The 17,712-nt window shown below is 36.7% G+C and overlaps 1 protein-coding gene across 1 annotated transcript in view; it reads left to right on the top strand.

Annotated features, from left to right (window-relative positions):
* Positions 1–17,712, top strand: part of LOC150083316 (uncharacterized) — a 799,304-nt gene that overhangs the window by 665,014 nt on the left and 116,578 nt on the right. Inside the window, exon 4 of the mRNA XM_090378473.1 lies at positions 11,386–11,579. Within this exon, the coding sequence (XP_090234599.1) occupies positions 11,386–11,579 (194 nt within the window). The remainder of the gene's footprint in view (positions 1–11,385; positions 11,580–17,712) is intronic.

Below are 17,712 nucleotides of genomic sequence, written 5' to 3'. Positions count from 1 at the left end.
AATGGTATCTAAGAGGAGCTGAAAGACAACGGAGATGGGCAGATGAAATCCGTGGGTAGTAAATGGATGGTATTTGCACAAAACAGAAGGAACTGGAAAGTTGCTGGAGAAGCCTTCATCCTGCAGTGGATTGAAATTGGCTGATGATGGTGATGATGCTCGTTAATGACTCTTTGAGAGAAGCTTATTCATGAGTTGCTGTCCACTGCTTGATATAAATTTTATTTCTTCTGTTTATCCGTTATAATTTCAATAGAAACTCTGGTGTTTTCACTATCTAAAATAGGTAATTCAATTACTGTTCTAACTATACCAGAAACTGCTCGTTTGATCTTATAACATCCTAAAAAATTATCGTAAGACGTTGCTTGTGTAACGTGTTACGGATTATTTTAATGATGTCGGATATCTCGAGACTTCCCCCATAAATTTTAATGATTTCGATTCGCGACCGTTATCATCAGCAGTATGGCGCTGATTCGAAATCACGAACAGGAAATTTATTACGGGCGAGTAGTGGAAACACGTGACCACTGTGGTTTCCGTGGAAACCGAATCTGTGAAGCATTACGTCTCTTAAACACGTCCAGCAATCGAGAATTTCACTTTTCAGTCGAAGAACGAAAGCCGGTTTCTAGTGTAGCACTTAGCTGACGGACAAAAAGGCAGGGCGATTGCTGGGTAAGTGAGCCGTGCTGTAGTCCGCTTGAAACAAGGAGTGCAAAGTTCTAAGAAAGACGCATTTCTTTCCATCCATCACCGTCCGGGTTTTGAGAGTCGTTCGTTTCTCTCTCTACGTTCTTTGATTTTTTTTCCCTCTTCCTCCATCCTTTCTTGGGCGTTACTTTCAGACACCACTTAAAAACTCCTTATCCATCCGACACGCTAGCTGTCAACACTACGACTTTGTTAGACAAAAATAATGCTTATTTTCTTCCTGTCGTTCACTTCCCTAGCGTTCTTTGAAAACATGGCATACTGCAGGAGACATTGAGAACATGGGCTTAATGGAAAAATCACTAGGAGTTTGAGGGGAGGGGGAAGTAGTTAAGAGCATTTCCTTGTCTGTCACGGGAAATATCATTTGTTAAATCCATCGTGTATTTATTTCCACCCGAAGAGACCAACAGACGAAAGTAGTTTAAAAAAATACACTATTAAATTATACACATAATTCAGTCTCCAAATAAAACCGTGTTTGAATATCTTTCAGAAACACATGCAGCTACAATATTTCTCTAAGAAACAATTTGATCCCCCGAATAACCGATGCTTCTGAAAATGTTATAATCAGGTATTTTATTCGCAGATTTAATTAATTTAAAAGCGTGAAAGAAATAGTTGATAATTGTGACTTCTTACAGTTTCACCTATAAATAATCTGATTCTAGTCGAAGGCGTGTTATTCAAAATATCATTTTCTATTCCAATATTTAACTTTGCAATTGCACATTTGTTTCATTTCTTTGTCAAGAACTAAGACCATAAAACGTCCGTGGCTTTCGCTTGCGAATTGCGTGTATTCTGTGGTTGGTTTGCCTGTTTTGCTGGATGAAAAATTCCAAGTTCCCCGATGAAATTTCTCGGATTTCTATTTATCTAATTGTAATGAAATATGGGGGACTGAACAAATACTTCTTAAAAGTCAAATCTAAAATTTTATGAAAGCCTGTTCATTGGAAATGAAGTTACATGTGAACGGACAGACGGACATGCTAGTAGACACTTTATGCATTTGCTAATACGTCTGACTCAACGTAAATTCCTTGAATTGTAGTAAGTGCCAGTGAGAATCGTAACATAAATTACATAAACTGTTATTGCCTTGTAACATATTTTTGCATATTATAAGAATTTATTCTTACTGGCATAAAAATACACATGTAATCCAAAACAACACAAGACTGCTCTGCAAAGTGATGTTACTTTAAAACCCTGAAGCAATACACCTCTTACACAATTTAATCTAACACATATTTTAAGACAGTTCGTATTCAGTTAGGAGATAATGTATTCGATATAGTGAACATATTTTATTAAAATTGACGCGTGGAAATATAACATCGAAAGCAAAATGAAATGAATTTTATTAAAATTTCGAATTCCCATAGAAACTTACTGCAATATTTTCTAAGCAACACAGAAATAAAATATGCGTACTAGAAGAAAAATTAAAACTCATCTCTTGTAGAGATCTGCATCACCGAAGATATTGACGTTCTACACGGAAATAAATAAACTAATGCATCCGAGAAATGTCTTGTGCCGTCCCAAAGGAAAGAGAACATTAAAAAGGAGGACGCCTTTCTGGAATACACGACAATAACGTCAAAGAGGATGCCTGAAATTAGAATAGTGCAGCGGAATACCAACAGAAATCAATAGACAACTTGTAGTGTCGTCTAGGAAAAAAATTGAAAGGAAAGAAGGAAGAATTCGGTGCTGCCTTAGGCGGTGCAGCAGCGCGAGTCTGTATTTTGCCATATGGTGTTAGATGAAGTGAGCATAAACTCAATACCCAGATGTCGAAATGACGAAAAATGGTTCCGTCTGAAGACTCATTTTGGATCATCAGAGGCTTCATAACAACTGAAATATTTGGCAGGCTTCCAGTAGCGAAACAGTTGTCCTTACTTCCTTCCCTGTTGTTAAATTAGTTCGTACTTTAAGCTGCTGCTCTTCGTTTAATCATTGATTTCAAAACTGTACATTTAGCTGTTGTATCAAACTCCTCTGAAGATTTATACTTCCATAAAACTATAACAATCGTTAGAATGTACGCTGTAATTCTATAACTTCTGTTATAAAGATTATACTTGATTTCCAACAACAATAAATGCATTTTGAATCCATTTCAGGAGCACATGCAGCCTTAAAGTTGCGCTGTTTCCAGAATTTACCAGTGAATAGCAAAATCGCCCGTTCTGCAATACTGTTTGATATTTAAATATGCTGCTGTAATAATTTAGTTTTATTAAACAATTTTCAGACATCTATAAATACAATTATACTTACAATATTTAGGTTGGTCGAAAAACTCGATGAATGCCTTGGTGTGACCACTGAATTTAGTTATGTAATTTTTTTTGTTCAATCCCTAAGGATTTTTTCATAAAATTGAATAATTTGGAGTAAATCAAAGTATATTAATGTTTTAAAATCTGTTCCAATTAACTTCCAAAGCACCAGCACCAAAAGGAAATCTGTTCCAACAATAAATTACCCGCTGGTTGAAATACAACTTTTCGTATTTCTATCTTGCAACCATCCTTTTTTCAATTCATTCCCTTGAATGTGTTCAAGAAACAGTAAGGATGCCATCAAAAACGGGACTTGCTCAATCCATTTATATCCATAAACACTTCAATCAGGTATCCTCGCAGGTGCTTAATTTCCAGATGCTGAAATTTGCATAAAACTGAGCTCTTTCTTGATAAATTTCTTTTTTTTCCTTTTCTATTTTTCCCCTGGAAACAAAAAGTGGCCTAGCACTAAGGAGAAATGTTATTAGTGAAGTCCCCTGAGGGACTTACTAATAACATTCCTCCAAGAATAAACAATTGCTTTTTTGAGTCCAGCGCCTTTGTTTTTATGTCACAGTAGATAATTAGGTGGGTCAGACAAAATCTGCCCTTAAAATCCGTACTCTCATTACTGTAAAACATCTTCACTACTAATTTTAAACAACAAAAAAAACAATTTTTAAATAATAAAAAAATCTACTTAGCAACTTTCAAAGATGTCTCCCGGTCATTAACTATGCACTTGTCAAGCTTTAGTTAATTTGATTTTGTTCTGGTCTTGTTGGTTCAAATTAAATTTTATAGACTGAATTCAAAATATAAATATTTTTAATTCAATTACCTGAACTAGTAACAGTACACGGATTTATGATATTTAGCTTAAAGCAAATCTAAATTAATAATAAAGCAGTGCGTGATGCCTCTCTGGTTTCACAGTTAAGTAGAATCACCGCCCTCACCACACCGGGTGGAAAAGACCAGAGTTCGAATCCAGTCGATGATTTGAGGAATTTTATGGGATTTTTTCACAACGTGGCTGAATTAATTGGTCTTGGGCGAGGATGCCCTGCCGTATCTTGTCAAGAATGGGGATATTGCAGCCTACGGCCGTTCTGGGAACCATTTCTGTCACGAAAAACAAGAAGCTACGGTTACAAAGGGCTCAGGAACACCAACACTTGGAGAGTGGACAATTGAAAAACGGCCTGTCCGACGAATTCCAGCACTTGCTGTTTCACGCTGATGGGAGAACCAGGTTAGGACAAATAGTGTAATTCCATGAACCCGTTTTGCCAGGTAAACAATACAGACTAATGGTATTTATGCAACGGTTTCAAGACTGTTTCATAGTAGACATTGATAACCTGCCGCATCCAAATGTTGCTCCACTGGTATCTGGAAGTTGTTTCAGAACAACTACATCCTTTCGTTGCTGTAGTGTGTTCATCTCTGAATGTATTCTTCCAAAAAAAGTAATGCGCTATGTCATGGAGCATGCCAGTGAATTCATCCTACTGCCACCAGTCATACCGTAGTCACCAGATTTCAACCCATTTGAGCACCTATGGAATGAGGTGGAATTAATTTTTCGGAGTACAAATTTTCAATAACTACGGGAAGAATTTGGGTCAACATGTACAGGCATCCCTAGCACAGTTTGGACACTCGTTGAGTCCACACTACGACGAATCCAGACTATTTTGAGGCTAAAGTGGCACACGGTTATGTAACATTTTCGCTCTCTGGAAAGCTGAACAACCAGAATCAGAGGAGGCGATTGTCATTCGTCTGTTAAAATTCTACATAATCTTTAAAATTCTTAAAATATATTAGGATAAATTTATTTTCTTTAAATGCTTTCTACTAACGTTGAGGTATCGCTCAGTTCTTTGGGTAACTCGAGGATGATGCAATAAGAACACATCTTGCGGAAAATAGCTTTTATCCGAAGCCAAAGCTTGTTTTGTTTAAGCATAAAATGAATATAAGCCACTTATAAAACTGATTTTTCCAAATCTATATGCATGTCGCAGTTTGTTACAATACGAAGAGGAAAATTTTACCCATCACAAGCTTTGGTCAGGGTCTCACAGAGATGGTTATGATCGACTAATTTCCAGCTGCTAATATTTAAATAACGAACAATCCAGCAACATGGGATCATTACAAAAATAGACTACATTAAAAGATGAAATTATCTATCAGCGAGATGTTATAAATACAATATACATTGATTGGAGAGAAATCGTGGGATACCTACCTAGTAACGGGTAGGCCCACCTTTCGCCCACTAAGGGCAGTCACACGTCAAGGCATTGAGTCCACTAATTCACGAAAGCGTTCCACAGGAATTTCCATCCATTATGATTCCATTCTTGCTGCACTCCTGTCCATAATTCCGTCGCGTTCCTGGATGGATGATCCAAAGCTCGAACGTACCTTTCGACAGAATCCCAAAGATGCTTCACAGGGTTCGTGAACGGGGAGGCCATTCCATGATGGTAAACTCTGTGGAATGCTCTTCGAACCATGTTCTAGTCACCACTGCTCTATGGGGAGGCTCATTATCTTGCTGGAAGAGTCCATTGCCCTATGGGTGCACGATGACCATGAAAGGATGCAGATGGTCTGTAAGGATGGACACATAACCTGCACCGTTAGACGTACCAGAAGTCCCAACGTGTGCCAGTTGAGCACGCCCTAGACCCTTACCGATCATCCAATTGCTTGAACGGTTCCTTGTTAACATGACGGGTGCATAGCTTCGTGTGGTTTCCGCCAGATACGCAACTTCCCATCCACTCGAAATAGCTGGAAACTGGACTCATCGTACCAGGAGACTCGTCTCCAATCATCCAAGGTCCAGTGTCGATGTTCTTTCGCCCAGTTGAGACGTAGAGTCCTGTGTCCTGGTGTTAGGAAAGGGACTCAGGTGGGTCAGCGGCTCCCGTAACCTATTGCGGCTAATGATCGCCTGATGGTCTTGCTGGAGGCGTTTCTGGCACAACCCTCGTTGAGGTGGACGGTGATTTGTGCCACTTTCGCTCTCGGGTTGCTGAAACAATGCGAGACAGGCATCGACAGCCATGTTCATCCACCACCTATCTGTGCCCACGGCGCTGTCCACAATGAGATATTATTAAGGAAACAGCGTATTCTCGATACACTCTTGATACTGTCGAACGGGGATAGTGTAATTTCTTTACCACTTGCACGATAGTGACCCAGGCGTCGGGGACCCGCTATCATTCTTCTTTCAAAGTCGGTTAGCCCACGAAGTTTATCCATACCGACATCGAATTACTGTCTATGTGAATGCAGTGTACCTATATGCCTGCCAAGCAGTGGGTTCGTCCACTAGCGAGAGGGCTGACGGCATCGCGTTGCCTGGGAACCAGGTATTCCATTAATTCTGCCCTTTCGGTGTACAATCTCTTCCTATCACAGGGCGTTTCTGAAGAAAACTTTTTTTCAGAGTTCAAAAAAACAAAAAAAAACAGGAAACTGGTTTCATGTTCCACAAACAGTCACCTACTTCTTTTGAACTTGACAAGATAAAAAAGCCTTTTAAAATAAATGAACATCTCTCATCTTATTAGTAGACTTTGTCTGCATGCCATTTCTAGAGATATTTCAACGAGGAATGTTTTTCTTGATTATAATTTCCGATTTTTCTGTTTCTTTTAAAAAACAGAATAAATGAATATTTTCTGTAAGATTAAAACCTTTCAAAATTCAAGTATATTGTCAATGCCTCCCCGTGAATGCTACTAAGAAGGTAGTCACTTATTCTCCGCACTTAAAACAAGTATATGATTTTGTTTAAAGAAATGTATTATTAAATTTTGTTCGCGTTTATTTCCTAATTCATATACTAATTTGATTATTTACAGAATTTAATATTCTCTTTCGAAAGCGTACCCACTGGTTATTTATTTTGCATAAACGTGTTATTGCTTTCGAGCAGAGATATAATGATTTTTTTTTTACAGTAATGTCTTCTTATTTTATTCCTTTTTTCCAGCGTTGATAATCAACTCCGCATAAATTTTGAATGAAAGGAAACTATGGCTCTCTGCCGATATTATTAAATCTAGAGTCCATATGCCACTTCTGTTATGTTGGCTACTTAGAGATTTGTTATATTAAACGCATATGCGTGCTGTGAATCATAAGAAAACTAGGACACTTTTTATAGTGTACAAAAGACCAAGAATATTTTTTTTCTCTTCTGTGTGTCAATATTTCTATGGTAACACCTTTCCTGTTCTATAGCAAATATATGAAATAAAGCGGGCACCCTCAACAAGAGTAAAACTACCAGTATTGTAACAAAAAGATCCATCTAAACAGCCATAGACAGCAGTTCTATTTCTTTCAGATATAATCATTATTGTACAGCAAAAATAAGGTAGCAATATTTTATCTTTCTTTTACAGATGATTCGATCGAAATCTTTGCAACGAATTGAATTTTAGCTTCTAAAAAGTTACTTTTCTTTAAAGGTGGACAGTTACTTATTTTATAATTTGAGTTATGTATCTTTATAAATTTCCCAATTTGAGAATCAGGATACTACACAGAACCATGTACCTTTTGATACCTTAAGATGAATATTTACTTTATTATAGCCTTACTTTTGGCAGAATAATTATTGTAAAAATTCGATTTTGAATCCCATATAATACGTGGTATATGCAGATGATTAATTTGATCCAAAATGAACTACTTGTCCTTTACAATATAACCTTTAACGAACGATGAACGTGATACCATATTAAGACTTTATTCGTGACGCATTAATAACTATAGAGAAATATTTTTTGGATCGCTGCCACGAAATAGGATAGTTTTGTAATGTTTAAATATGCGGTGTGCAGACATTGCAGTGATATAGCAGCATGCACGAGAACAACCAGAAGGTCAATGTGAATAAAGAAAAAAGAACCTTGACAGGTATAAATATTTTCAGGCTTAAAATTAGTGCAACCATTTGTTCAAGTCTCCCAAAGGAATATTTGACATTTGACTGCCATACGAGATTCCTAAAACTATTATAGCCTCAGTTGTTAATTTTTATTTTGAAAATAATTTATTGTTAACAGTATGGGATATTTTAATCTCTAGAACATTAAATTATTGATTTTTATTGAATTGTAATTACGATTGAAGTGTGTGACTGCATTCCAACATTTTAAATATTCCTGTAAATGTTTTTTGTTCATGGTTTAATAGTGTACGTCTGCATAATATTAGCATTAGTAGAGGCATATGATGCAAGAAAGCAAGCTTATGTAGCATCACCCAAAAAAATTTTAAAAATCATTTCACACATCCATTACCTCAAAACGTTTGTCTAGTTCCTGCTTGAATGTATTTAAGCTATCAACTTCCACAACGACAGATGGAAGTTTGTTCCAGCAATCAACAACCCGCTGGTTAAAAGCAAATTCCCGCACATCTATTCTATAACTATTTTTTTCCTTAATTTGAATTTATGCCCCCTCAGGTTCGTAATTTCAGCAAGAGGAAGAATCCCATCAGAATTGAGCCTGCTCAACCCATTCAAGGCTTTGTACACCTCAATGAGATCACCTCGCAGGTGCCTGGTCTCCGGATGCTGCAATTTTCAGCACTTAAGCCTTTCTTGTTAAGACCACCCTTTCGTTCTCCTCACCAATCTTGTTGCCCTTCTCTGTACTCCCTAAGGCAACTCCTCATTCTTCCTAAAATGAGGCCTCCAGTACTCAAGGCGTGACTTGATCATTCCATTGCCTTGTACAAGCGGATAATCACCTCCTTTTTCCTACTAGCAAAATTCCTGTATATCATTGACAATATCTAACACATATTTTAAGAAGTTCGTATTCAGTTAGGGGATAATGTATTCGATATAACAAACATATTTTGTAAAAATGACATGGAGAAATAACATCGAAAGCAAAATGAAATGAATTTTATTAAAATTTCGCATGCCCTTAGAAATTTACCACGAAATTTAATACCCCATGACCTGCTCTGGCAACCTGCAGTGCTCAGAAAACTTCATATCTGACTGCACAGTTAGCCCAGGTCTTTTTCATTTTCTAACACCCTAAGTGTAGTACCACACAGTTGGTACGTTTCTCTGGGGTTACTTCTACCCATATGCAGTACTTTGCATTTGTCAATGTTAAACTTCAGTTGCCACTTCTCAGCTCATCTGCCCAATTTTTCTAGATCCTTTTGCAGTAGCATATTGTCATTTACTGTCATTAACAACCCTGACAATCTTTGTATCATCTGCAAACTTCGACATTAAGCCTGATGTATATTCGTCAAATCATTGATAAATATACAAAACAACAGAGGACCCAACACCGAATCCTGTGGGACTCCACTAATAATATCAGTCCACGAAGAGCAACGTCCATTGATTATCACTCTCTGTCTTCTTCCGCTCAACCACCCTTTCATCCATTGTAGCAACCGACCCTCAATACCAATCTACTCCAATTTGAACAGTAGCCTTCCATGCACAAGAGTGTCAAAAGCTTTCCTGAAATCCAACAATGATACCAAAATTATTTTTTGCATCCAGTTCCTTTGTAACCACATCATAGTGTTCAATCAAATTGGTCAGACAAGACTTCCCTTTAACAAACCCATGGTGTGTCTGCACAATAACTGCAGTTTTGTCTAGATCCTGCAATGCTTCTTTAACCAGTGACTCCATTATTTTACCCGGAACAGAAGTTAAACCAACTGGTCTGTAATTAGTTGTGTCAACCTCAGATTCCCCTTTTTGAATTGGGGATACATTTTCACATCTCCAGTCCGTGGGGACTTAACCTGAGTCCAAGAATGCTCTCATAATTATGGCTAAGGGTTTGTTTACTTCCTTTTCAGCGTCCTTTAATATAACTGGATAAATCCCGTCCACCCCAGGCGCCTTTCTTATGTTTAACTTCAACAATTTCTCTTCCACTTTGCTCTCAGTTATTAAAAAATCATTAAGCACCCTGTTAGAGTTTGATAAACTTCTGGAATTCCCTTCCCTTAATAACTCCTCACGTGTGAACGTAGATGCAAAATACTCATTCAGATTGTTAGCTATCTGAATTCTGGAAAGATTTAAATATTATGCATATTGCTTAATATAAATTTCGTAAACAGTATGCAAATAAATTTGCTAGTTTTTAATTAATTTAAAAAAAAAGATGAACAAAATGTTTCCATGACTTAGAATAACATTAGTGAACGTTGTTTACATTGAATGAACCACTTTTCAATATTCGTGTTTTAAAAGCTTTAACTTCATATCATATTCTAAATACCCATATTATATTCTTAAACGGTGTTTATATCACAGAATTGGGAATCCAGCTTGTTATGGATGTGAATTAATGGTCTATTTTCAGCAATATTCTTGGGTCCTATTCCTCTTGATGTCAAACAGTCCCAGACATTTGTCTGCATAATTAACAGAGAACACCTTAGAACAATCGGGCTGAAATTCTTCATCGTTCTTTCTTCAAATACGTGCACCTTCTCATAAGGAAACTTTAAGAGAACACTCATCACTAAAATTAACTTGATCCTAAAAGGATATCTATTTTAATAAATTTCTTCGCCCATGATAATCCTCTCTTTGCTTACTGTTTAGCTCAAGCTTTTTCCGCCCTTGGAACATAGGATGGAAATCCAAATTCCCTTAAACTTCTGTGCAGAGAGGACATATTTGATGAAGATCCAGTCAGTGGTCTTTGAAAAGGGTTGTTGTAAAACCATCGGACTCATAATTTTTCTTTATATGCTCTTTTGGTTGTACAAAGAGGCATCCAATTTGCATTACTGAGAGCGATAAATAACAATTATGTTTCGCAACGACCTTGGATGCTGGTCATCATTGTATGAATGATTGAAGTTTCGAACTAGAGCAGAATTCCTTTTCAACTAACTTCTCGGGACCTTATATACAACACAGGCTGCATAATGCCATTCACCAAAAATAACTAGCATTCGTTGTAATCGGATTTTACTGTATATCTTTCTGAATCCATTGTCTATTTTCTATTCGATTATTTATTTTATTTATTAGACGAAAATCTTCCTTGTTACTTCCTTTTTCCTTAACTGTTAGATTCTTGTAGAGTTATGTTATATTTATATATAAAGAATTCATTTATTGTGTGTATGACTATGTAATAATATTCGTTAATGAAATATTATAAATCAATATTATTTGTAATTCACTACTGCTCTAGATATTATAACAGTGATTTAAATATTTGTACCTCTTTATAGTTAAAATATTGCACAATTCTATTTTCTTTTTATCTCCCTAAATAATGCTTTTTTTTTTCTCTCTTGTATTCTTTAGCGTGTTCCGAAATCCGAGAAAATGATAGAAATCGAAATGTACAGGGCACAAAGTTGTTAACCCGATGTCCAAGGAGGATTACTGACAGCGAGCCCGTGCCGTATTTCGATAATGCTACTAACAGAAATATAACCACCACGTCAGGAAAAACAGCCTATCTTCCATGCAGAGTTAGGCATTTAGGGGACAGGACGGTAAGCTCAGATTCCCTTCATTTAAACTCCATTTGATATTCTGCATACGGTATAGAAGTGTTCCCGAGAAAAAAAAAGTAATTCAAAAATATGGGAAAGAGTTTTTAGTTCAAAAAATTCAAACAGTGCATTTGTTAGTAAATGAAATTTGCTTCCATCGTTGGAGAAAATGACAAAGATCAATATGAATTGCTTTCTGCCTTAAACTAATTGACAGAAGGATCATAGCTGTGTTTAAGGACAAAGGCTCTCATAAATATCCATTTTCTTGAAAGGTATTTGTATCCAAACCTTTTGAGAGTACAGCGCATATGCAAAATACACCGAAGTTGGTTGCAGTCATCACATAACCGCTATGAATTTCATTATTTTGTTGAATTGTACTTTTCTGCACTGCCTAATAAACAATTGCATTCACTTTTACTTCATTTTGGGTGGAGGAACGTTATTCCCCTTTATTTTGCATTTTTAGCAATTTTCGGTTTGATTATAAACTAATTCATAGACGCCCGAGTGAGTTTATGGAATGCAGAAAGTATTTCAGCGACTAATATTTAAATATGTCTTCCATTTCTAGAAAATATCGATTGCTAAATTGTATAGACAAACTTCGTGAAGAGCACAATATGTTTAAAATGACAATAGAACAAAATACACAAAGCAATGCTGACACCTAGGTATACGAATTCGACTATGTTTACCATATTCTCTCACTAAAACGAGAATAAACAATTTTCATAAATTGGGCAGTCATCTAAATCGCCGTAAGTCAAGATGAACCGCGGAAGTTCCTGTTGTCGATTGGAAATATTCTAAATCCAATGCAATTCAACGCTTGAGGAGAATGCTTCCAATAAGTCAAACACTTCTAACATTTTCCTCGTGGGTAAAGTGTCAACTTATAAGGGTGGTAATCTTGCACCATCACATAAACAGTTGAGAGCGATTCCCTTTGACACGTGCATGTCCTCGTTTGCCATAAATTTGTTATTCGAATAGGCCAGAATGGAATCAGAATGAAATTCGCGATGAACATTGTTTGTGCACTAAAATGTGTAAGTGCCTGAAGAAGATTGCTTTAGGTTATTAAAAAAGCAACTATGGACATTTCGTTATTAAGAAGTTTGTTACAAGATTTTCGGGGTTTTGTTATTTTTGTCATTCCACGCTATCTAATATAGTTAAACTAAAAGTCCTGAAATTTTAGCACTGATGGACGAGCTACAAGTTTAGAGCCTTATGACAGCACATACTTTATTGTACTCGTAAAATAAATGAATTCGCTTCTTTTGCTCACAAGGCTTGACGCTAGTAGTAATTTATTTTTTTATTATTTTTAGTAAGCTGTAATGGTGGAGCTTAATGAGAATTTTGCAGTCTAACTCAAGCTTATTTCGTACAGTGAAGTCATGCTTTACTCTTACTTAATATTCCAAACGTGTTTCTTACTTGTTCCATCACGTGAGAGGACTTTTAAGGCGTGTCCCATTGTAAGAGATGTAAGGGTTGCCGAATATCAGAGCTAAGCCATTGCAAATGTCGCTAAGTATCATTTTCACTATGATAACATATTTATGGGCGACAGTAGTGTTTTATTAATAACTCGGTTAAGGTTCAATGGCCTCGCAGAATTCTTTACGACCTTCATTAAAACAAGCTTTCATTAAGTAACACGATTTAACTACCTCGGATACCGTTTATATGGATAAACTGTGTAAAAGCCTTTCATAGAAGCTATGGGGCAGGTCCTCTCTGAAAATGCACGCGAAAATCCATCCTTTATTCGAAATGGCCGCAGAGCTGTAATATTACCAAAAAGGTAATACCCGTGGTGTGGGTTGTTAAGCTTCCTACGATCATTCCTTGGAGAATATTTGACGTGTCAATAAAAATAAACATGCCCCTAACGGTTCAAGCAACGGAATGGTTTGCTCCCGAGTTATCTTTAGCAATGTGAAATACTACGCTATCATTCAGGTTTAATTCGTCCAATAAAATGTCACATAACATACCATCATCTAGCTTCCTCTGATCCAACTAGCGGGGAGCTTCCTAATTCACGAGATGGAACGCAATCAATCGATAAAACGTCGACCTATATGGCTCTCAGACCATTACTCCATCATTAGCGGCAAAGCATACCTTGGCCCGGTGGTTTTCTGACTTCTACTTCAGGCAATGAGGAGACTTTCCTTAATTGGGATCTTTTTTTTTTATTATTATTTTCTTATTCGTTTGTTTCTGTAGCGGAGGTCGGGTATAAATGAGAGAGTTTGAAAATAATGGCAAATATTTGAAAACTCGATAGCAACTCTAAAAGTAGAGAGAGAGAGACAAAAAGTCTCCTGGAATAATTAACTGCGTATCACATTCCGATTACTTTCTCAACTCAATTTCACATCGACAGTTATCCTAGAATCAATTTTAAGACGTTCATCAAGACATTCGATTTTCTTGGGAAGTGAAGAGTAAAGAAATATCTTAAACGGGTCGCGCTAATTACAGTAATATTTCACGTCAACATTTCATCCAGTTATAACGGAGTTTTCTTGAATAATTCATACTTGGGGTCAAATGCAGCCTGGAAATCTGTCCTTTTAATAACGGTCATAATTCAACGTACGCAATAATCATCATAAAAGAAGAAAAAAGTGTTTTAAGACTAAAAAAAAAGAATAACCAACGCTAGATCTAATTACTGCTCACTTAAAGAAGAGATATATATAATGAACTGAACTCAATTTCAGACATGCTGTTTATTTGTCGAACATCTCATTAATATGGTGGAACATAGTAATTGGAATTCTACTTCCATAGGCATATTCATCTGAAAGCCTATAATAGTAAATTCATAATTTTAATTATGACAATGAATAATGTAATTGGGACTGTTTTCAGAGAGATAAAAATATTGGAACAGTTTCTCTTTCTTTGTTTTACTCTGCCTAGTATTATTTCCGGGTTATATGAGAACCGGACTGGATGGAAAGTGATGATTGCTCACTCAAATTGCAATTAATACATGAAAGAGGGCTTTCTTTCAAACCCCCCCCCCCGATGGTCGAAGCTAATTGATTATTCTTCCATGCTCTGGTTCTTCGTTAAATTCGCATACTATTCTAAAGTGGAGAAAAAGACTTAGGCGAGTTATTTATGAGAGTGACTTCTGGTATGAGTCAATGGTCATACACCAGTCCATGAGATCGCAAAATAAGAGCTGTGGTTCATGCATTACTTTAAATTACATTGCCCTGAAAAAAAAAAAAAACTGAAAGGACAGGACTAAGTATGAATGATTTTCTTAGGAGCGATAAGCCAACAACTTGTGATAACCGAGTTGACGAATTATACTAACCCGTCCAAGAAACTGCTTCGAGATTAAGATTTCTGAAATGCCAAATGCCACTCGAAGCCTGGATTTTCTGAAGAGGACACTTAAGCCATAAAATAAAACTTAGAATTGCACCCTTACAAGATCAGTTCAGTTAATAACTCCAAATAATGATGTATAAGACTAGATTTTGTTAATATTTGTGTATCAAAAGTAGAGGAAAACCCAGAATAGTCACACAATGTATAGTATATATACGAAGTCTTTTTATACCTTCATGACGCTGCCAAATGTGCCTTTTGGATAAAATAGAATCGCTTTGCTTCTGAAACGCCTATATGTGATGAAAATGTAACGGTATGGTGTTAATTCGCAATTTTTGATTTGTTCATATTCTTTTAAAAGTTAACTGGATACCCTGAACTTTTATTTCAAAATTTGCAGACAATGTAAAGATTGGTGAGTCGTTCACGATTAGTGCCAAGCACAGCTCCTTCGGGATAATTTAAAGACTGCAAGAATGGTCAGTAAAGGGGCAGTTATCTTTTAATGAACGAAATGCACGATCTTACGGTTGTGGAATAGCAACCCAAATATAACTTGTATACTTTGTGGCATGGAATTAAAAACAATAAAGGAAGAGTTGCGAAAACGAGCAGATATGAATTTCTCTGAGCAGCGTAAACAGGCGGCCAGGTAAGCCCTGGTGACCTATCGATGATTTATCGAACAATATCTCATAGGGATAGAGAGGTCGTAATCCAATTGTATAAAGCAGTTGAAAGACTAGATTTGGAACACTGTTTCCAACTATGAAGACATGTAAAAAATACATAAAAGGACATTGAGCTTCTGAAAGGGTCCAAAGACAGGAAATTTGCATGGTAATATCGGCAAAAGGGCGGCCATACGAGGGAAGACTTTGATTATTTGGGATGCAGAACTTGGCAATCAGGCAGGCACTTTAGAAGGGATCTGATTGAGGTTTATTAAGGCTCTGAGGGAAGGGGGGGTTAGTACAATGAACGAAGGTGGAATTTTCACTTATAAAGGATTCCAGAACTATGGGCCATAAATACAAATTACAAGGAAAGAGATTTAGACTGGATTGCAGGAATTTATTTTAGCCAGGAAATCGTTGATTACTAGAAAAAGTTACCTCGGCAGGTAGTTTAGATTGACAATTTGAAGAAATTCAGAGATGAACTGGATAGTTACGGACGTGTGGATAAAGGCGCGATTTGTATTTTTCATCTACTTTTTTTTCCCTTGTCCGGTGCAGCAAAAGTTTGTGGCTTCCTTATGATATCAGACTAATATTAACTCTTTACACCAGCTGGGGAAAATGTCAGGATATGGTCGTCACAATTTGACTAACTTGAGTGAATGAGGCGTTCTTGACAAAATCATATTACAAAAGATGGAGCGCCATCTCAATTTCATTTAATTGTAACTAGTCTTCCGAAGAATGCATTCGGCAGTAATATTATTAGATAGATTTTTGGTGTCAAATGGCTTTGGCGGATTTAAATCCATATGACTTTTGAACTACGCCTATGGGACTTCTTGAAAGACAGTACATACATTACTCATCCTTCGAATTTATTAGAGCTGAAAATGCAGTTAGAAGAGGTTTTTAATATTGATCCAGCATAGGAGGGCCTTTGCTGCTAAGTGGAGGGACGTCATTATTCCTCCTTAAAAGACGTAATCTTCTGGAGAAGGTTTAGATGGTCCAGAGAAGAGCGACCAGATTGATTGGTGCTAAGCGATGCACGTATGAATATCTCAATGTGTGAAGTGCAAAGTTTGACAACTATACATTTAAGAGTAAATATGATTGAAGTGTTATAAGGCAAATTCTCAATCAACAACAGAAAATTGGATCGCATGAAGTTCGATCCAGATTCTATAGGTAGCGGGATGCCGAACATGGGATAAGTTGCCTCCAAGCTTGGTGGAGGCAGTAAGTGTGGCTAAGTTTAAAACAGAATTGCATAGTTACATTTTTTGAATTGGAATAGAATTGTGTGATGATTCCATTTTATTTATTTCTTTTTGGCTGATGCAGATGTTGTTGTTGTTATTTGGTTTTTAGGAGCATTAGCAACTAAGGCCATATTGCTCCGGGATATGCGGTGGTCATTCCCTGACCTTTCCGCATCCTCCGTATTTGGTGGTGAGGGGCTCGAACCCCGGTCTAATCAAGAAGCGTATGCTACGCACTGCTGCTCCTTCCCACCTGGCTATGGAGGCGCCAAGGCTGATGCAGAAAAAGTTCTAATAGTTACACACACGAAATAGAGATAACGTATGTACAGAAGTACTTCGAGCCCCTAATGCTTTTATCATATCGCGTGTTTTATGTTATACTAGATTATATTAAAGCAGCCAATGCGAACTCAAATTAACTGTACAAACTATCTGAGAGAAACATTCTCTCTAACATGACTTAAGTGTTTTACTCTCAGTGCAATGAACTTTATCCTAAATTTCAATAAATAAATTTAATGAAAGTTGAGGGGATTTGATTATTTAATTAAATAAATAATCAGCGAGAGCGCATACTAATAGCTATGTCCGCAGTGCTGGAGAATTAGAATTTCGCAACACTTAGTTATTATTGAACCACATCAATAAGAAAATCAGAAGGAAAATCGAAACCACTGGCAGAGAGTTAGAAATTTTAGTAATAATTTTATTTTATCGTCAACATTTCTCAAGGTCTCTAACTAGGGTAGTGTTCTGCCTTTTCCAGTCACTTTTAAATATTACGTGTTTGACAATAACTTCGTCTATTTT

Source organism: Mastigoproctus giganteus, chromosome 7 (assembly GCF_048544385.1).
Source record: "Mastigoproctus giganteus isolate SK-2022 chromosome 7, ASM4854438v1, whole genome shotgun sequence".
In the NCBI taxonomy this organism is placed as follows: domain Eukaryota; kingdom Metazoa; phylum Arthropoda; class Arachnida; order Uropygi; family Thelyphonidae; genus Mastigoproctus; species Mastigoproctus giganteus.
The sequence above is the reverse complement of the archived record's forward strand: the minus strand, read 5'-3'. Positions and strand labels throughout refer to the sequence as shown.